General features: G+C 40.6%; 1 protein-coding gene and 1 pseudogene across 2 annotated transcripts in view; one reads left to right on the forward strand and one right to left on the reverse strand.

The window, feature by feature from the left end:
- rapgef4a (Rap guanine nucleotide exchange factor 4a) overlaps positions 1–21889 on the reverse strand; it is a 53726-nt gene that overhangs the window by 18767 nt on the left and 13070 nt on the right. The window contains exons 5-8 of one of the 2 annotated variants that reach the window (XM_085384948.1): positions 8574–8646; positions 5589–5650; positions 4541–4594; positions 4364–4470 (exon numbers count right to left, since the gene is read on the reverse strand). In XM_085384948.1, coding sequence (XP_085241074.1) covers positions 4364–4470; positions 4541–4594; positions 5589–5650; positions 8574–8646 — 296 coding nt within the window. The remainder of the gene's footprint in view (positions 1–4363; positions 4471–4540; positions 4595–5588; positions 5651–8573; positions 8647–21889) is intronic. The other variant, XM_085384949.1, reaches the window with a different exon arrangement.
- On the forward strand, positions 15896–16769 carry LOC146651137 (histone H1 pseudogene; annotated as a pseudogene).

Below are 21889 nucleotides of genomic sequence, written 5' to 3' on the forward strand. Positions count from 1 at the left end.
TGATTGATGGTATCCTTTATAGGATAAGATATGAAAATGAACAACCATCATACCAACTGGTCCTTCCGACAGAACTGCGGCAAACTGTTCTCCACAGCCTCCACAATGATATGGGCCACCTGGGAGTGGAACGGACCCTTGACCTTGCCAGGACTCTGTTCTATTGGCCAAGAATGGCAGTGGATGTGGAAAATAAAGTAAAAACCTGTGGCCGGTGTATTCGCCGGAAAAGCTTGCCGGAGAGAGCTGCTCCTCTGGTTAACATTCGGACATCACGTCCGCTTGAACTCATTTGTATGGATTTCCTCAGTCTCGAGCCCGATACCAGCAACACCAAAGACATCCTGGTACTGACAGATCATTTTACCAAATATGCCCTTGCCATTCCAACACCAAACCAAAAGGCAAAAACTGTGGCTAACTGTCTTTGGGAAAACTTCATTGTTTATTATGGAATTCCAGAAAGACTCCATACAGATCAAGGGCCAGACTTTGAGTCGAAATTGATAAAGGAGTTATGCGCCCTGTTGGGAGTCCAAAAGTGTCACACAACACCGTACCATCCAAGAGGAAACCCAGTAGAGAGGTTTAATCGCACTCTACTGGCCATGTTGGGAACTCTTGAATTCAAACAGAAATCCAAATGGAAACAGTTTGTGAAACCACTTGTCCATGCCTACAACTGTACCAAAAATGAAGTCACTGGCTACACCCCATACGAACTAATGTTTGGACGTTGTCCTCGTCTCCCCATTGACCTCGCTTTTAATCTTCCTGTACGTGAGAAAGAACAACAGACACATTCACAGTATGTACAAGACTTAAAAGCTAGGTTGAAAGAAAGTTATCTGCTATCTTCAAAGAATGCTGCAAAGAACGCTGAGAGGAACAAGACTCGATTTGACCAACGTATTATACCGTCCAAGCTAGAAGTTGGAAGCAGAGTTTTGGTACGGAACATGAGGCTGAGGGGCAAACATAAACTTGCTGACAAATGGGAACCAGATGTCTTTGTAGTGCTGAAATGTGCCAAAGATCTCCCCGTCTACACTGTAAAACCAGAATGCAAAGACGGCCCAATTCGCACATTGCACAGAGATCTCCTTCTTCCGTGTGGGTTTCTTCCTGCAACAGAGTCAGGACCATCAGATGAGACTATTCCAATCACACCCTCTTTAACTCGTCAACAGGCCAAGAAACAACAGGAATCTCCTGAGTACTTTGTTGAAGAGAATGTATTTGAACCGACCTTTGTCCACCTTGCCCCGCTCCCAATGGAGTTTAGAGTGGAGAAGTCTCTCAACCCCCTACAGTCTTTTCCCAGTGGTGAGGAGGAAAGACTTCCTCCAACATCTACACCTGAAATGGAATCAGCTGGAGAAGCTCTGTCAGGATCCCAGAGGGAAGACCCATTGGAGTTTGACGCTGATGAGACATCGGGGGAAGATTTGCTTGAAATCTTACCCGAACCCATTCTTGAAACCGTGTCTACAGACTTGTCCGATCCTGGAGTCTCTGACAACTTAGCGGCCGAGCCTAGTCCTGTGACATTACCAACTCTTAATTGCTCAGATTCGGTTATTGACCCCCCTCTGAGGCGGTCAACGCGTCACAGATCACCACCTAGGCGACTTCAGTATGCCCGCTTAGGCAATCCATTGATATCAGTTGTTCAGTCTCTGTTACATAGTCTGTCAGATGCTTTGACCACCGCAACCACCAATTCTAACCCTTCAGTCGTACATATTGTGTAGTGTTGTCATGCAACGGGACGTGCATGTATTCAAGGGGGGAGGGTGTAACCCAGAGTAATTTCCTGCACTTATTTCCTGCCATTGAACGCATCACAAATGCATGACTCCAACCACATGACTTTGCTCAGCCAATCGAATGGCATGTAGGTCATAGTAAGCCTGTCCCGGCTTCCTCCCGTCAGATGCGTGGAGGCAAGCCAGGTGACAGAGCTGTTGCAGGTGTGTATTGGCAAACATTTGCTTTTCCCGTTTTAATGCATTTTTTTTAACACCAACTAACTTATGCAACTTAGATGCTGATTACTGTGAGCCAGAGCCATAATGTTGTTGTGCACTGAACAGAACGGAATTGGTGAGTTTGAACTCTTAATTGACTGTTTGTATTGCTACCAGCTGACCCTAATCGGCTGCTGCCGGTCCAAACAATTTGATTTTGATTTGACTGATAGTTGTTGAATAACAAATGTTGTGGAGCTACATAGTATGTATGTATGTAGCAGTTGAAATGTTTTCAGTTAAATCCTTATTGGTTAGAAATATTATATTTAACCAATATATTGTTTGTTTATTTTTATAAATTGTGTACACAGGAACAAGAATAACTTAATGTATTTAGCTTAATTGGCTGACATTTTTGTATGTTATTCTTGTGATTTCTTATTGGCCTTGTTTATTTAATGCAGGCCAGGTGAACCTTTTTTGAGGTATGGAAAAGGATGGCGAGCCAATGAACGGCTAGGAGCAGGACTCATTCTGCATTGAAGCTTCCACTGGACTGGTAGGAAGCTATCAAAGACGACGCTCTGTCCCGTAATTTCTGAATACACTGATTTCCACAATCATACACACCAGTTCCCCCGTTTATGGACAATAGCGCTTGGACATCTCTCATGGATATTCAGATAAAACTCATGGACTTCAGTGTGGATCAGTGTTTTCGATGTTAACATGTGTTATTTATGGGGAACTTTTTTTGAGAATCTATATTGCTTGGTATAAGCCAGAAGAATTTGCTTAGTTGTTTTTGTGCACCCCCACTGGGTTTTTCTATTAATTAAATAGCTACAGCAGGAATGATTATTTAAGCTTTCATTTTCTTTTCTTAATTTTCTTTGCTTTCGGTTAAATACATGGTACCTGCAAAAGCATTTTGTGTTGTGTGTATTTAATTACTGCCCATCAGCTCCAGTAGCATTCCTAAATCTTCTGATTAATAATAATCACACTCAATCCCTAGCCTGTATTAACTCATTAGCGCTACATCAGTGTTACAAACTGATTTCCTTTTTCATGATTTTCTGCTGTTATATTTTATTCTCTTGAAGTGCAAACAGGGCTTTGCTATAAAAGAGCTTTTATATTCAGCCGCTGTCTACAGCTTGTACTGATAGATGTGGTAAATAAAATTGAATATTATGTGAATACATTTAATGTCTTCATAACAAACAAAATTATGAAGATTTCTTAAAATAAATATAACTGATGATTGACAACAAACTATAAATGCAACACTAAGACGTGGTGAACCTTTACATTTACACATCAGGCAAACACAGTTCAACATTATCATTTCTTTGAATCCACTAATGATATTTACTCACCTTTTAGCTCTCACCAGATAAATCTACCTGGCTGCCATTTACTCTAAAGCAGTAGAAGCAAAAAGTGTGTTTACTGCCCTTTTTGCACCTGTCAGTCCAAAATAAGCTCCAGAACATGTAGTGGAGCCTATCCTAGCTGTTACTGAGGGGAGAGGCAGGTTGGCAGTCTATCACGGGGCTAACACAGAGAGAAAAACAACTATTCACACTCACTCTCCCACCTATGGGCTATTTAGAATCACCAAAATAACTGTGGGACTGTGGGAGGAAGCTCGAGTACCGGAAGAGAACCGATGGCCACCCACTGGCTGGGTTTTCATCTGTGCCCCTCTGGTTACAATGCAGATTAGAGTTTCGAGATTTTACCATGAAGTGTTTTCACACCTGCACAACAACCCTGATCTCTTCTGGACATTACCTGGTGAAGCTCCTCAGTCCAATAGCTGTCAGCTCTACTCAGGCAAAACACCATACTAAACCATGTGACACTGGCCAAAGTTCATCCCACACATCCCAGCTTTTGATGTTGGATACTGGCATAAATCCTTAATGTTCTTCAACTGCTTTCTTTGCTTTTAGAGAGTGATAAAAATAGAAAAAAATTAATGAATACACTTTGCTTGAGTGTTTCCATTAAAAACAAAGGGGTGCCAAATGAAGCTTATGCATAAGTTCAATAAGGGGTCTCACATCTTTCTGTTCCCGGGTGTTGCCAGCTAAATCTAAGCTTCACATCACTTCCACTTTCCCATGCCATCAAGCTGTTTGTGACATCACTGGTCTAGTCCAATCATCTTTCTCCCAGCCTTCTTCAGGCTAATTCACAACGTCTACTTTAAATCTTAAATCATCTCCACCACCAGCGTCTAAACCCGGGGGGGTCCTGCTCTATTCCCTATCACCGCTGGGCTTCTGTTGAAGTCTAACCACCAAATACCTCTATCTAAATTCTCTGCATCAATAAATCATGTTCATCTCTGTCTAATGATCTCTCCTTATTGAACTAACCTGTACGTCTTCAAATGGTACTTCCTGTCTCTGATCATGTGAGGCGCCCTGGAGAGGATGGCATTCCGGAGAATCTGCCCTGCACGGAGGATCTTCTCGGAGGGGACCTGCACGGTAGAATTTTAGTTAAATCTCAGCACACTGTGGAGTCTGACTGAGTGCAGTGATTGTGTTTACTCCCTGAGAAAAGCATTTAGGGAGGGGTTTGGCTGGACTTTGAATGAATGACTTCTGCAAAATAAAGTGAAACATAAAAATAAAAAAATGAGAGGTGAAATAAAATGCCTGAAACTCAGGATCTACTGATGGCATTACACTGAATCTCACAAAGTGGGTAAAACTGAAGGTTCGCCAAAGAACAAAACAGTCCAGTAATTTGCGATAAAATACATCGGGGAAGAAACAATGTGTCAGAGAGACAAGTCCGGTCTGATGTTTTTCCTCTCACTGTGGGGCCACAGGATCTCATCCTCGCTGTTACTGCATGACTCACAGCTGACATTATGATTTTATTGCATTCAAATTTGATTTTTATTTACTTTTTATTTACTTTCCATACCGTTCCGTTAGCAGAGTCTTGACTGATGCATTCAGTTGCTTTAATGGGACACAGATACTGTGAATTACAGTCTGGGAGTGCTTTTTTGTTGTTGTTGTTGTTGTTGTTTTTGATTTTTCCAGCTGAGGATGGCCATGGGGTGGGCTGCAGGACTTTGACATTTAAAATGCATTCTGAATGCTTCAGAGAGCAGTGCAAGTCATGCATTTATGTGAAAGCTTTAAAGCCTCATCATTTATTTACAAGACATTAGACCACTCAGTTGCCAAAGAAACTGGGCTTATTTATATATGTTATAGTAAATTAATTCTGTCTTTGTCGGTTACATAACAAGAATGCACACTTTCAGTTTCTCTTTTTGTGTAAGAGAGCGATTGTGATGTGGCTAAACTCCATAAGTGAACAACGCATGTAGCTCCATAAATCTGCTGTAGTGCAGCGTTATCAACTCAGTGGTCAGGAAATGACAGCAGGAGAGGGGACAGGAACTGTTCTGGATGGAGACGAGAAATCCAGTACTGTGTTTATATTTAGAGCAACTTTAAACAAACTTCACATTCCACACTTATTTCTGTGCCCCACTGAGGAGGTGAGCAACAGTACAGGATGCTCTTGCGGCCTCATAAAATGAAAAGGTTTCATCCTAAATAGAGACAGAGGAATTACCTTATTCAGAGGTTTGGAGACAACAAACGAGTTGTTGCTTATGTTCTCTTTGTCAGGCAGTCCTGGTGGGGAAAAACAGAGGATGTATGTTAGTCATGAAGGATCTGTAAAGATCCTGCAAAGCTGCAGAGAAAAAAAGACTTTATAATCACTGAGATGTCCGCTAAAGTTATAAGTAAAACACACACACAAGAAGCTTTACAGGGGACTCAAATTTACTATAACAAAAATCAACTAATCCTTGAAAACAAAAAAGTTGCATATACTGTACATGTTCTGTTAGAATTTTTTAATTAAAAATTGCATCCTGAATATTCAGTGGTGGTGTGAAGGTTCTCAGTCACCTCCACCTCCTCTCATCCGAGAAGCTTCTCGGAAGCTTTTCTTTCCAAGCTCCTTAGACTGTTCAATGGTCATTTTTTTTATGCTGAATAATTAGGTTCCTCCATAGACTCTGTAGAACAACTGTCAGTGGTTTGAATGTCAGACTATGTTGGCCTGCATTACTACACTTTCTTCATACTATTTCTTTTTGTTGGACCACCCTGACTTCAGAAGTGCCTTCATTACTCATGGCATACATTCAACAAGGTGCTGATTTTGGCTCACATTGACACGATAACATCACATAGTTGCTGCAGATTTCTCAGCTGGACATCTTTGGTGTTTTTCCAGTTTTGGTGACACTGTGCAAACTGTAGCTTCAGTTTCCTGTTCTCAGCTGACAGGAGTGGCACCACTGTGGTCTTCTGCCGCTGCAGCCCATCTGCTTCTGTGTTCAATGTGTTACATATGCAGAGTTGCTCTTCTGCAAACCTTGGTTGTAACACATGGTTAATTGAGTTACTCTTGCCTTTAAATCAGCTTGAAGTAGTCTGGCCATGTTTCTCTGACCTTTGGCTTCAACAAGGCATATTTACGAAGAGAACTCCCGCTCTTCTTCTGACCATTCTCTGTAAACCAATACTGTAAGTTGTGTTCTGAAATACTCCAACCAGCCTGTCAAGAACCAACAACCAAACCACGTTCAAAGATGTCTTGAAAATATCTACATGCCTAAAATTGTATCGCGTTGTTTCATTTCTTTCTACATTTTATCTGCTCTACTGCCAGCGTGAAAACAACTGTCAAAAATAAAAATAAAAGTACTCACTTTTAGTACAGGATGGAAAAATGTTTACATCCTAACATTTTGTGAAAAAACTCCATACATAGTTGCTTTTACAGTTGACATCATGGTTTCTGTTTAATATTAATCCTTAAAAAAATAAATTTCCCCAAAGTTCTCCTCACCACAAGTGCAAAAAAGAGTGAAAAACACTGAAAGCACAAACATCTTATATAACCTACTGTATACGTGGTTCAGCCCGGAGGATTTCTGCATTTTATTGAAACCTTCAGCAGCAGAGAGGGTCATTGCATTTCATGCTAACATTAAAGACATGTACCAGCCTTGCACGGTTTTAGTATGAATTATATTTTTCATGTTATGTGTTTGTATAGAATTTGTGCATGTTTACAGAAGTTAACACATCTGCCCATCATTCTGTTTGCAAAGCTGTGATATCAGTCCGTTCATTCAACCAGGAATGTAGAGTAAAGTGAAAGTTAAACCAAGTGTTAGTCATTTGCCAGGAAAGAAAAATGCTGTTTCTGAGCAGAAATATTTTCCATTGTAGTGGCCAAACAAATGCATGCTTAGGTGGAGTGCATGACTGGAGTGAAGGAAACAATGCTGACCTGTTAATAACAAAGTGATTTAAAAGCGCACTGTAAGAAAACAGTTTAAAACATGTTTAATTCATTTGATTTGCTGTGACAGTAACAAAGCGGCTGAGCCTCTGCACAGGAGAGTGCTTCAGCCTCGAGCCGCCGGTGCTTGTGTGACTTATGTCTTTCTGCATCCGTGCATCGAGTTCAGGCTGTAAAACCCCTCAGTACTCAACTCTATGCTGCAAAAATACTCAAACCCCAGCTCTTATATTGCTGCAGCAAAGCATGCAGCAACCAAAAAGGCACATCCACTTTTAAAAGCTACAGTAGTTAATAAAATCTTAGCTTTAGGGACTGTAAGTTTGAGGCTGGGAGTTCTTTACAAGAAAATCTTTAAAAAGCATTTTCTTTCAAATATGTCCATCATCATTAAAAATACATAACAATAGACAGTGACCCCAGTGTTGGTAAACCAGCAGACTATGGATTTATGGACTGCCGTTCATCATTTTTATGATACGTGACTTTGAAGCAAGTTAAGTGCTCTGTTTGAGCAGAGCAAAGTCAATATCAAGTTAGGTTGCAACAGAAAAGCAGAAATAATAGTATCAGCCTCGACACAATGCCAGAGGTTCCAACAGTAATGGAGTTAGTCAGAAAGAAATACAATAAAAGATCCTTTTTATTCGTAGGAGCAGAAAAATTGGTTGTTTGTAAAAACATTTATAAAGTCAGAGGAGCCATTTACTGTAAAATGAAGAATTTCTTCTTCATCTTGATAAACTCTGAAGACAATCAGCATACTAACACTGAAGTAAACTGAATCAACTTGAGGACGGCATGACAGCCGAGCAATTAGGAAGCACATCAGCAGTGAGTACTTTTTTTCTGCCTGTACTCCTGCTCCATTTCATTTAGTGAAACGGAGGCGCCCTTTCTCTAAATTTCCTGTCTCTCTACACCGTCGGCCACAAAAATGTTTTATCATTTGTGACATAAAAGCTGCTGAAAGTAAAACAAATCCACAAGCTTTTAAGACTATAACCATCTGTACAAGCTACTGTGTTTAAACGTGTCGGAGCATCAGCACTGCGACATTTTACAGTTGAATGTTAGCATGACATTTTATGCAATGTTCAGTGAACGCTTCAAAATCACAGGACAGGCTGTGATTTTGAGGCATTTGTTGATTATGATGGCGTAACTGCTAATAATAACTGACAAAGTTAGGAATGAAATATATAGTTGTTAGGTCCAAACGAGGTCACTTACTGTCTGCGTTACAACCGCTTTCCATGACACCATAGCGTGGGGCGAGTAGTCCAGCCATACAGTGATGATATTTCTATAAAAATAAAAGCAAATACCAGTTACACTTGTAAATAAAATAATGTTTAATGTAAAGTAAATTGTATAATATATATATAATATGTATCAATAGGAATCAAATAAATGCATACAGGTGGAGTCAATCCATCATTATTACACCAAAACTGAAATTAAAATATACTCTCGATGGCCTTTATTTAGCTGCTTCTGACTCATCAAGGTGGCTGATGATCTATGGCAGCAAAAAGATCACAATAACTGGAAAAATACTTAAATGTGTCTCAGGAATCACTCTAGGACTCAAAAATCTATACTTCTTAAATGTCTTTCCATGTTCTTTAGCTCCCTCTTTTCCAGCATTTCCCATCTCTGCCTCTCATTAATGTGTTGTCTAACAAAGGCAGGACAAGAGGAATAGAAATCACCCCCACTGTCATCACTTGTCTCTAGGCTGTGTGGAAAAAATAAAAAGTCAATGAGGGTTTCGGGTGTCTGATGATATTTCATTCTTATTAGTCCTAACATGCAAATGTAAGAACGGTTCAGTGCATAATTATTAAAAATAGGGGAAAACCACATACAAATACCTCTTGTATGTTGCATATTTCTTTTTGCCACTAAGTACATGTCCATTAATGCTGTTCCAACTGCAGAGAGCCACAGAACAAGCACAGCAAGACAATACAAGTATACTTCCCTCGTACCATAATTGTGTCCTGAGGCAGCACAGATATTACATAATGAACATCATACTGCACCCGTGCACTTACAAATGCAATGTTTATGACACTGGAGCACTAATAGGACACTCCAACAGTAACCAGCGAGACAGGTTTTTTTTTCAAATTCAGGAATAAAAAACACTAAAAAGATGCATAGAATACCATTTAATTCCAAATTATTTCTGTGATTTTTAAACTAACACTGTTTTCCTAGCAGCATATTACTGTACAAATTGTGTTCAGCCAGCTTTGGAAGTAAAGTATAGTTAGATGGTACAGACAACTACCTTTTAATAACGTACACTTAGCCAGTCACACAGCAGTAGCTTGATGCATTTAGGCATGTAGACATGGTCAAGGTGACCGGCTAAAGTACGATCTGAGCATTTGGGGAAGAAAGGGGATTTAAGGAACTTTGCACATGCCGTGATTGTTGTCGGAAGACGGGCTGAAACTCCAGAAACTGCTGATCTGATGGGATTTTCCCACACAACCACCTCTAGACTTTAAAGATAATAGTCTAAAAAGAGAAAAGATTCAGTGAGCAACAGTTCTGCTTTGAACTGATAGGAAGGCAGCAGTAATTCAAATAACCATTTTTAACATGCAATGTATGCAGAAGAACATCTCTGAAAGTACAGCAGAAGACCACACCAGGTCCATACACAGTGTATACCTTCTGATGGCTGCTTGCACCAGGTTAATGTGCCACAAAATTCAGATTAACTCAGGCTTTATTTTTGAATATGACAATGATTTCACTGTATGCGAGTCACCTCCATAGTCAGTGGAGCTTCAATAGAGCACCTTTGGGATGTGGTAGATTCTCATCATGGACATGCAGCTGAAGAATCTGCATATCTGAAAATCTCTGAGGAATGTTTCTTTGTTGTTCCACAAAAAACTAAAGCATATCTGAAGACAGAATTGGGTTGAACTGGTACTAAAAAGGTACAAATAATAAAGCATTGAGTGAGTGTGCATTTGTTATCGTATTTTAAACTTTGTCAATCAAATAACGAGATCTGCATACATAAATACATCACTCCAACACAGCTGATTGTTAAAATTATATTTTCTTAATAGGAATTTGCCAAGTAGATTGACAACTCAAGATTAATATGGGGTGAAAGACAAACAAAAACTGATTATGTGCTGCAGCCACTGCGTAATAGGTCAATAAAAAACTGATTGAGGACCACTTAGTGCCAGACCAATTTTCCCCACCATCCTATCTTCTGGTCAGTGGAGACTGAATGAAGGCAAGAACTCTAGAGCCCTTTGTTCCTCTGATGGCAGCGTACTCAGAGGTCATGCTTTAAACTCAATTCTGCACTCTGAAGTCAGTTAATCACTTAAGCAAGCCCTCAGTGGCACACAACCTTTTCCCTCAAGCCTTTTAGATATACCTCAGTGGCCTCAGGTTGTAACTTGACTTGTTGCTCACCAAGATACTAAAAGATATAAGCTCTCCAAGCTCCGATTTTGATAATGTGCCTGCTGTGAACATGCAAAACAAGATATTTAATTTTAAATTAATCAATGCAAAAGCAGTGATTCAGTCAGAGTCCGGCAATTCTAGCAATCTTGGCTGACAATTAAAGGATTTAGGATTAAACTGAGGCACGCATGAACAAATGAACTCAATCCCTCTGAGCCAGTAAAGCCATGCTCCCTGAGGGACTGAATGCAGCAGATGGGATGGGAGCGTTGTTTTCGAGGGGGATTAGGACCACTGTCAGGTGTGTAAAAAGCAATCAGTTTCTATTTTATTCGTAATGACGTCTTTGACTCTTGTGATACACAACACGATATTTTCTGCAGGGAATTGTTTTAATACCAGCTCACTGTAACCTGCCATGTTTTCAGGACTGTCTAACCTTTTGCCTGTATAAAAACTGTCTTTGTTTTATTTTAAAACATCAGGCATGTAATAATAAAATCTTTTAAGTCATTAAAAAAGAAGTTTCTCACTCGGATGTCATTTTTTATCATCATTCTTCACTCAGTTTCTTCTGGTTTGATGGTATATTAAATGAAAAAAAAACATATTCGTTTTTTCATAAAAGTCTCGGATGAGAAAATTAGTTCAAAATGTATATCATTTTCTTTTATTTAATAAATGTATTTTTTTCTTTTTTATAAATGCATCAAATAGTAATAACAGTTAGTTGTGGTTTTGCTTCTAAAAATCCATACTCTCATGTTTACGCTCTTTTAAGAAATAGTAAAGCTTCATGCAGATTCGTTTACCATACTGCAAAGGGAACATTCAAAACGGACATTTCTTATTTCTTTGTAACAAGTTAAACAAATAGTTAGACAGTTATATTTTTAATGTATAAAAACACAACATAAAACAATCTAGTCGGTATCTTCTGGAGAAAATTAGCATTTATAAGCCAGACATTAGAGAGGCAACAATCTTGTCGAGGCGTACTTCCTGAAATGTCAAACTGCTGCTTAACTGAAATGAATCAGTCCGATTATTCACTCACTGGCCTTTATTGCTTTCATCCAGATTAGAAGATTATTAGAGCATCAAATCAGCTCGCAGATCAGCTAGACTGGTTCAAACTGCAGCTATACTACAATTACTTTGATAAGTAGATTTGGCGCAAAAGTCATTTCTGACATTTTATGAGGCTCGTTTATTAAGATGTCTAAATGTGCCGGGATTGCTCCTCTGAAATGCTAATTCAAATATTTATTTCTCAATAAAATAGCAACAGCATCTGCTGCTCTGTGGTCTGCCAGACTCATCAAACTCACCAAACTCGCAGTAGCCCTACTCAGCCATACCTGCCCAGTCTAACTGTGCCTCTCAGACATTACCTTATTCCTAAGACTGAATTTAGAGCCAACTTTGATTCAGCCTTTTTGATCATTTATTATAATTAAAGTCCTTAACTTTGGTAGGTAACTTGGATCCAGAAATCTTTCAACCATGACAACATGGACACTAACAATACTCAGGTAGGCTTTGGCCTTTAAATGATGCTTGATTGATTCCTCTCTTTCTTTTCCCCAGTCAAGTCTGTCCCGTATTTAGCAGGTTAAAATAAAATAAACAATAAAAGGCGACTCAAATAGACCAATACGGCAAGGCTGGGTTGGTAAAGTAAATCTGTTGGACATTTTTCTTTGCCTTTAGACAATAATTCTGATGGCAAAAGAGCCAAACAGGACAGGCAAAAATAAATAAATAAATAAACAAATAAATAACATATCTGGCGATACATCCGTTGCTGGAAATTTCTTCTTGTTAAAATTGAGTTTTTCCTTCCCACTGTTGCCAAAGTGCTTGCTCACAGTGGGAAAGACATTCTTTGGTTTTTCTCTGTATGTATTATTGTAGGGTCTACTTTACAATATAAAGTGCATTGATGCGACTGTTGTGATTTGGTGCTGTATAAATAAAACTGAATTGCATTGAAAAAAAAAAGATGCTTGATTGGCACTCAGGGGCGCATACAGCACTACACTATTCACAGCAATTACACCACAAAGTGAACATGAACCACCTTTCATGTTGTTTACAACAAATTGTGATCAAACTATCCAAATGTTGTAGCAGTAATGTTTTTTCTAATTTTCTAATTTTCAATGTGTTCTGCTTTCAGAGATGATGTTCTGCATATGTTAGATTTGTATTGTTGATTGTCATTTATGCTTAGAAATATTTACTTATATATGCTTAGAGTTTTGTAATTAGTTGTAGATTGGTAGAGGTTTTGATCCTTGATAGTCTGCAAACTTTGTGTGTATTAGACAGCACTTTGGGAGCATGAGAGGTCATACCGTGTCTTATTATTTTATGGTAGGATTAACGTAGTTGCGTCTGTTCTAGTCTAAGTGCTCTTTGTTTAGATGAACTGCAGGACTTCCTCACCGTGTTATCTAGGATGAACCATCTAGGGTGAGGGGGAGGCTACCCTCTTCCTGACCAAGAATGTTTGACCCTTTGATCAGCAGTCCACACACACACACACACACACACACACACACACACACACACACACACACACACACAGGCAAGGTACTCTTTGTTTGTATGTAGACGTCGTATGTTAATGAACCTATGCATATTCATGTAACCTCAATAAAAGGACAGTGTATGGGAGAACGGACGAGAGCTACTGGGGTCAAGCGAAGGAACGGCGTTTGTCCGGTTCTCTCCCGTGCACGAGTACCATGAAGAAGTTTGCCTACTTGTGTCTTGCTTAGCAGTGTAATTATATTGTCTTCAACGTTCCAGCGGATGGGTTCAAGCTACAAACCTAACATTAATTGGTCCTTCGATGCCGGCTCCCTGGGATCGCATTCACCGAGGGGGGGGAGGCACGCTGAAAGACTGACGTCAGCCAGGAAGTTCCTGTGGATTCGCTGTCTGTCTTTCTCCTCGATGAATGGCGATCGGCGGGATTCAGGCTGATATTACACGCTAAGCAACGCCAAGTAAGTTTAAAGAGGCCGACTCTATAACCGTGTCGTTGTGCAGTCTCCGCCATTTTGTGAGGCGTTGAGAAGTTCGCTGCTTTGTGGAGCGATAACTGGGTTAGTGTCCCGAAAAAGAAGTTTTGGTTAAATCGCCCAAGGGTCCCAAGCGTCCGGTGAGTGTCCGGTTTTGAAATCGCCCTGGGTGTGTGTCCCGAGCGTCCCTTCATTGGGTTTTGTCGCGCGAGTGGGTGAGCGTCCCACAACTGGGTCAGGGTCCCGAGCGGTCCGGTGTGAGTCCGGAGTAGGCCTATTTTGTGTTGTTGTCATTGTTGTCGTCGTTTTTGTTGTTGTTGTTGTGTGAGTGTGTGCGGAGCAGAACACGTGGTCTGTAACACCGACTGTTGTTGTTATCATGGGTTTCTAAGCAACCAAGAGTGAGTTAGAGGGAGAAAGACGTTTGTGCTGGACTTTGCTCCTGGCAGCACAAAGTATTTATGTATAAAAGAGAGAGAGCGAAGGCTCCACAGCTGCGTGGGTGCACGCGAATGCGGTCGCGCGGGTTTCACGCGGACCTGAGCCGTGCGGTTAATCGCAGGCTTATAAATGGAAGAGATTCAAATGTTAGAAGTTTTCAGAAAACACACCAGCCTTGAAGAGTGTGTGGAAAAGGCCAGCCCACATCAGCAGCTGTGCTCTGGTGGGTGGCTTTCCCCCCACCCCTTCCTGACACAAAATGTTAACAGCCTGTGTGCCAAACCATTGAGGTGGATAGTTGTTAAAAGTAACCTACATTAAACTTGTGGTTGCTTAAATTCAGTACAATGACATGTGAGGTGAAGTGATATAGGTAAATATTTAAACTCATGAAGTGCATAGAGGCACTTGACCTGTGTGAAAGACGGTCGTCTTATTATGAGCCATTGTTGAGATATAGAGCACATCTGTGAAAACAACTAATATGCTCAACCCTGTATGAAACATCTAAAAATACATGATGGAGAAGCTGTGTTGAATATGTAAGTGTAAGACTTTGCCACTGTGGGCAGAGCATGCAACTACTGTGTGATGTCGCGTTGCAGTTTTGTTTTTGTTTTTTGAGCTGATGAGCAAGCTACACATTATCAGATCAAGAGCTGTCTGAGAACTACTCAAAGAGAGGGAAACAGAGAGTGTGCAGCGTTTCCATGAGCAGTTTTTCTGCACCTTGACTCGTGTGTGTGTGTGTAGCATCAGCATCATGTTTTTGTTTATTTGTTTTGTTGGATTAAAAATAATTAAATAAACTGGTGATCATGCTTATGGATCACCATGGCACATATCTCCAGCCATATGGTTTATTTATGCAGATGAAAAAGTGAGTGTGAATGTGTCTGACATCACAGTGTTTTTGTGCACTGTGCAAAAGTGATTGCCTCTGATTGTGAGTGAGAGCGGTGATTTTGCAGACCACCAGCTATTGTGAAGAAAAAAAAAAAAAAAGAGTGAAAAAGAGACAAATTACTACATTGTAGACGAAGAGAAATAATCATAGGAAAAAGGTTTTGTGTTGATCAGCCGAAAAACAACTACAATGTCATTTTCTGCTTTTAAGAAAGGATTGTTCACACAAACACAGACAGAGAGAGAGAGAGAGAGATGTGTGTTGATTAAGCAGTGATGATAATAATGAAATGTCTTAGTTTGTCACTTTCAGGTGAAAAGCAGACCTGAATCAATTTTCCACATGCAGCGGTCGGAAGAAAGTTATAGTTTAACATCATTGGAAACATGCAGGCCAAGTTTCTGGCTGACTTATTTACAGTGCCATGTGTTTCTCAACCTCACAAGCGAGCTCACTCCTCCCTGAAGATAAGGAATGCAGCTCCAAAGCAATAACATGATAAAGAGACAGCAGCAAGTCCTGAGCACAAAAAGTCCCAGCAAAGCAGCAGTAATGTGGACAAACAGCAGCAGAAGAAGAAAGCAAACCCATCTTCCTGTCTGATTGGATGAATTCCACGGAGGGGCGAGCAAGATGGCGGTGGCAGCATGTTGAAATGCTCAAAAAGGACTGAGTGACTCGGGCAAGCCACATGCAGCTAGCATGCGGCTAGCGACATGAAAGAAATGGACCCTTCATGATGCGTTCAACGTGCCAGCGCTGTGGTGGGAAAGGCTCCATCATAAACACGCCCTGCGCCGAGGTTCAGGCCAAGAAGAAGAAGACGATGACTTCCAAGCCCAAGAAGGTCGGCCTCAGCGTGGGCGAGCTGATTGTGAAAGCCGTGGCCGCTTCCAAGGAGCGCAACGGCCTGTCTGTGGCCGCTCTCAAGAAGGCTCTGGCTGCCGGAGGCTACGATGTGGACAAGAACAAGGCCCGTGTCAAGACCGCCATCAAGAGCCTGGTGGCGAAGGGCACTCTGGTGCAGACCAAGGGCACCAGGACCTCCGGATCCTTCAAGATGAACAAGGCTACTGAGAGCAAAGCCAAGAAGCCCGCCGCAGCCAAAGCCAAGAAACCGGCAGCAGCTGCTAAGAAGTCGCCCAAGAAGGCAGCAGCAGCACTTCAGCTACTAGACAGGACAAAGCTGAAGGAGAACTGCCGGGACTGTTGAAGAGGGAGAGGACAAAAGAGTGAGAGGACAACAGAGTGAGAAGACTAGGTGAGAACACATAGGAATTATTTAATGTGGGAAATCAAAATTTGGGTTAGCAAACCTGGGGAAAAGAAAACTGACTGCTTAAGTTGGAAAATTGAGACGGAGTCTGAAACATTGCGAAAATAGAAACATATACAAAATCACACACACACAAGCAGAACATGCATTAACCCTACTAACAATTCCAAACACAAAATGACTCATGAAGACTCATAGCACATTAGTTAAGAAATGATTAAATAATAGCAGAGAAATGTGTAGGAAAGGCAGCTTTAAGAACATGCTCTGCTGGAGATGCAGCTCCACAGACATGCATTAGACCTGCCTAATAACACAAACCCATGCAATGAAAATTAGCTTGTTATCTTTCATCAGTGTTACAATAGTGTCAATTTAGCAGACACTTGTTATCAAATGCTGAATTTATCCTAAAGAAAAAAATTGACTCTCCAAGTTGCAGGACAACAGTTTAACTTTTGTGAGAAAAAAGATCCTGGTTTGACCAACCAGTGATCAGACAATAAATTTAGTTGTTAAAATGGTAAATTGGGAGAAGCTTCCTGTTTGATTGAGGCAGCATAAGTAATTTACTGTATGAGGGAAATTGTCTTTTGTGATACTATTTTGAACATGCTTTTCTGTCGTCCTGTCAACTTAGTGGGTTAATAGCTGATATGCAAATTAGTTGATCGGTTTTAGATTAATGAAAGGTGATTGAATTCTAGCACGAGTGAATGAGATGTGTTGGAGTTTGTTGTGTGTTGAGTGGAGACTCTAAAACACTGAGTTTCCTGCTTTGATGTGCGAGTGAATCCTGTATTTAGATACACAACTCTGAATACGTCAGAACAGACTGTTTTGTGAAGTGCATGACAGCATGTCACATGTTTTATGATGAAGGGAAAAAGGAAAAATTGAATAAAATAGATCTGTGGCTTAAATGAGTGAAAAGCACAGACCTGGTAATTAAACTCATAGCTAATAAGACATTAGGATTATGTTGTGTGTTGTGCAGCTGATGGTTGATTTGGAGTGAATCTAGCTGATGATTTTTCTTTTGGTGTGAAGTTGAGCCTGCCGATTAGTATGATGGTATGATAAACCATGCTAATGGTATGATTTACCCTCCTGAGATGAGGAGCTTGTGTCATGACTTAACAAGGCCTTTTTATTTTGATACTTTCACAGTGCACTGAGAGTTTGGTTTGATAATCTCTGTTATTTTTTATTTTTCATTTTTGAACAAGCACTGATTTTTGCTTGTGAATTTCTTTTCTTTGAGCAGATCTGCAAGTCGGGAATTAAAAGCGTTACACGTCGTCAAGAAAATTGTTGCAAGTGAGTTTCTCCACATTTAAAATGGGTTCAGGAGAAAGCCACTTATTTGGGACAATTAGGAAATGAGAGTCCCCCCCAAAAAGGATTCAACGAGGAAATCCAGTCTAAATTATTTTTCTTTTTGAAATAACGTCGTTTTGCTGAGCGTGGAAACGAATGCGATGATAATTTCCACAATTAGCAAAAGAAGGAACCACTGAGTGAATGAGTAAGAATTTTAAAATATCTGACTGACTGACTGAACATGATTGTGTGAAGCTAACCCCCACCTGACAAAGGTGCAGATGAACCCATGTGTTTCCTTTTACAGGAGCAGAAAGATGACAGCAACACTCGAGGTTGCATGATGATTTAACCTTTTAAATGCCATTTTCTGTGTCTGTGCATTTATCAGGTGTGTTATTCATAGGCTTGAGTTGCTCACAGAGATATCTGTGACAAAGTATGCATACGCCTGCGCAAGCGCTAATATTTGCATTTTCTTTTCTTACAGCATGCCAGTTCTTCATGTGAATTGATGATGCGATTTATACCAGGACAACTGGTTGATGTTTTTTCCTACTACAGGATTTCTGGGTTTATGTGTGAGGAAAACTGTGTTTACAGGTTATGAGTGGTGATGCTGTTGCATTGTGTTGATGGGAAAATGTGAAGGTTACTTTGATAATGTGAATAACCTGTGTGAAATTTCCTGTGTTGAGAACTGGTGTTACTTCTTTCCACAGCTAGGGTTGACTTTATGGTGTTTTTATGGCACCTCTGGAACCTGTTGACCTGTGTCTGACCTCTGTCTGACTACAGTCAATGTGTATTGCTAATGTTAGTTTCTTTGAGAATGCTGTGGAAGATTCAGCTGAAACGGACAAGTGACATGAGTAAAACAAATAAGAGATACAGTGTTTCTGGGATAGTTTGATATGGGCTCATTAGCTGGCCACTTTTGAGCCCATAGTAATATATAAGTGGAGTGACTTTGCTTAAGAGCAGTCACCGATTACATTAATGTTGCCTGAGTACATGGGATGATCCATGTCTGAGGCGACTTATGAAAATAATTGTAGTTTACTGATTTGAGAAAACCTGCACATGACACTTGTCTTGCTGATGTTGAATGCTTCTTGTCCTTATGATACAATTGTTTACAGGTATGGAGTTTGATTTTACTTCCAGATTTTGTTTTCCAGGCCATGATGGTGTGTATGCAGGCTCCTGGGAGAGCCGGGTGTTAAGCAAACTTAATATGCAAAACACACTAACATTTTCATTGCAGGATTATAGGTCCAGGGTGGTGCTGCTCCAGGGGAGGAGATGCCCTGATGTTGCCTGGGATATGATCTAGCTAATCTTTTTTTTTAAGACTGGAATCCAGGTTTGGTGAGTTGACGCATGGGTGTGTCCATGCGTCAAGAGGAGGGGTCCAAGGATTAACATTAAACAATGTTTTTTATTATTGTTGCAGTGATTTGTGTGATTAGCCGTTTTATTTACAAATATTAAACCTATGCAAGTGGTGCACCCATGTTCAGATGAGGCTTTGATGGCCTATAAGTGAAGTTCACTGAACTAAAGAATGTGGTTTGATGATTGTTGACATACTCTCCAAATAGTTTGTCTTCCTAGCAAGGAAATACAGGTGCAGCAGTAATCTCCTGAGAAATCTTCAGAGGCCCAGTGAGAAGCGCATAGCTGACAGGACCAGGCAGTGGTTGAGGTCAAAGATCAAGCTGATTGGGGCCCATCATGAAATCAGACCTTGGAGCCACAGCAAGGACCATGAAACTGCCTGCAAAATAGAGGAGAGGATTGTCCACAAGATGGGAGAGAGGCTTCAGGAGGATCAGAGATCATCTTCAGCACAGCAGACATCACACAGAGAGCTGTGCTACTAAGCTTCCAGGAAATCAAGAGGAGACTTCCCACAGCAAGATTTTAAATAAAATGAAAGATTCAATATTGACGCTGAGGAAGACGACTAAGGTGTACGACGTGCTCTGCCTTAAACCTTCAGCAGCGTTGGAACATGAAAACTCGTGGGATGAGGGGAGCGTGCCAAGCTCCATCGACAGCGCAGAAGGAGTTCGAGGATGACATCATGATTCTGTGAAAGCACAGGAACCAGAAGCTATGGTGGTGATGACAGCAGTTTCCTATGAACATCACCTAATGCTGTGCCACTATACTGTGCATACGATGACACTCTGAAGGCTGCTGGGATCATAACAGCAGTAAGATGACGGAACCCAGCACCCTTTCCACAGAGGTGTTTCTCTGCAGAGCGTGGACAATTAAGGAGTCATAAATATCCCCCTCACAAGACGAAGGTCTGAAGTCAGGTGATGGGGGCTGGTAAGAGGCCATAAAACTAGAGTGCTGAGAGGTCTGCAGCTTGGAAATAGCTGAGACCCATGTTGACGAACCACAAAACCAACTAGTATGTTTGAATGTCTATTCTACATACATTTGGACTCTGGTCCTATGGACAACGATGGAAACAACTGGAAGAGACATTCATGACGCCCTGCAGAACTCAAACCACTCTGCAGAGAGACATGTGATGTGCACACCTGGAGGAAGCATCACCAAGCTGAGATGTTTTTCAAAATGTTACTTTTTTAGTTTCACTATTAAATTAACAATTTCTTTGGTTGCTCGTAAGATGCAGTTTGCCATGAGATGAGCTCAATGAATGGGGTAACTGCTAATACATTTATTAAACTGTGTACCTTTCAGTAATTTAGGGTGATTTGACATATGCTGAGTATAAAAAGGTTTGCATTGAAACTGTCAGACATGACGTATTCATACCTGGGAACTTTTCAGGCATAAAGGTCAAAAAGGGGGGAAATGTTAGATTTGTATTGTTGATTGTCATTTATGCTTAGAAATATTTACTTATATATGCTTAGAGTTTTGTAATTAGTTGTAGATTGGTAGAGGTTTTGATCCTTGATAGTCTGCAAACTTTGTGTGTATTAGACAGCACTTTGGGAGCATGAGAGGTCATACCGTGTCTTATTATTTTATGGTAGGATTAACGTAGTTGCGTCTGTTCTAGTCTAAGTGCTCTTTGTTTAGATGAACTGCAGGACTTCCTCACCGTGTTATCTAGGATGAACCATCTAGGGTGAGGGGGAGGCTACCCTCTTCCTGACCAAGAATGTTTGACCCTTTGATCAGCAGTCCCCCCACACACACACACACACACACACACACACACACACACACACACACACACACACACACACACACACAGGCAAGGTACTCTTTGTTTGTATGTAGACGTCGTATGTTAATGAACCTATGCATATTCATGTAACCTCAATAAAAGGACAGTGTATGGGAGAACGGACGAGAGCTACTGGGGTCAAGCGAAGGAACGGCGTTTGTCCGGTTCTCTCCCGTGCACGAGTACCATGAAGAAGTTTGCCTACTTGTGTCTTGCTTAGCAGTGTAATTATATTGTCTTCAACGTTCCAGCGGATGGGTTCAAGCTACAAACCTAACAGCATACGTTGGTTGTAACAAGTGTTGCTGGCAAGTGTTATAACAGCTGTAAGCATTTTATCAATTCGCCTTTGACCTGTGACATCACCAAGCTATTTTAACCCAGAGAATAGCTGCTCACTGGATGTTTTCTCTTTTAAGTCCATTTTCTGTGAACCCTGATGATGGTTGTGTGAAAGTATCTTTAGGAAGGGAGAATGTACTGGTTCAAGTTTTTAACACAGAGTCCGTATTAGGACTCACAAGCAGTTTGGAAAATAACATCCACACTTGTACTTGAGCTGATTCTGACAGCATAATGTGCAAAGCATCAATTAGAAAGACCAAATAAGATATGCAAATCAAATTATCCTTCACAGTTTGTCATTAAGTCAGCAAGCACAATGGATTAGTCAGTCCACAGTTTTTGATTCAACCCTTTATCCAAATGAATGACTGTTTTATTTCCATGACTAAATTCATGAACTTTTGCTTAAAGCAGATCAGTAATTTTACAAATACTTCAAAACTAAGAATGATGCTGTTTAAACTGATAATAGAGCAGACCAACACATCATGAAATTATTATTTACAATTATTTACAGTTTTGGACATCAAACATGGTGAAATAGGACAC

Source organism: Rhamphochromis longiceps, linkage group LG16, assembly GCF_057381845.1.
Source record: "Rhamphochromis longiceps isolate RC_006_pf linkage group LG16, R_longiceps_female_GT1.1, whole genome shotgun sequence".
Lineage (NCBI taxonomy): Eukaryota > Metazoa > Chordata > Actinopteri > Cichliformes > Cichlidae > Rhamphochromis > Rhamphochromis longiceps.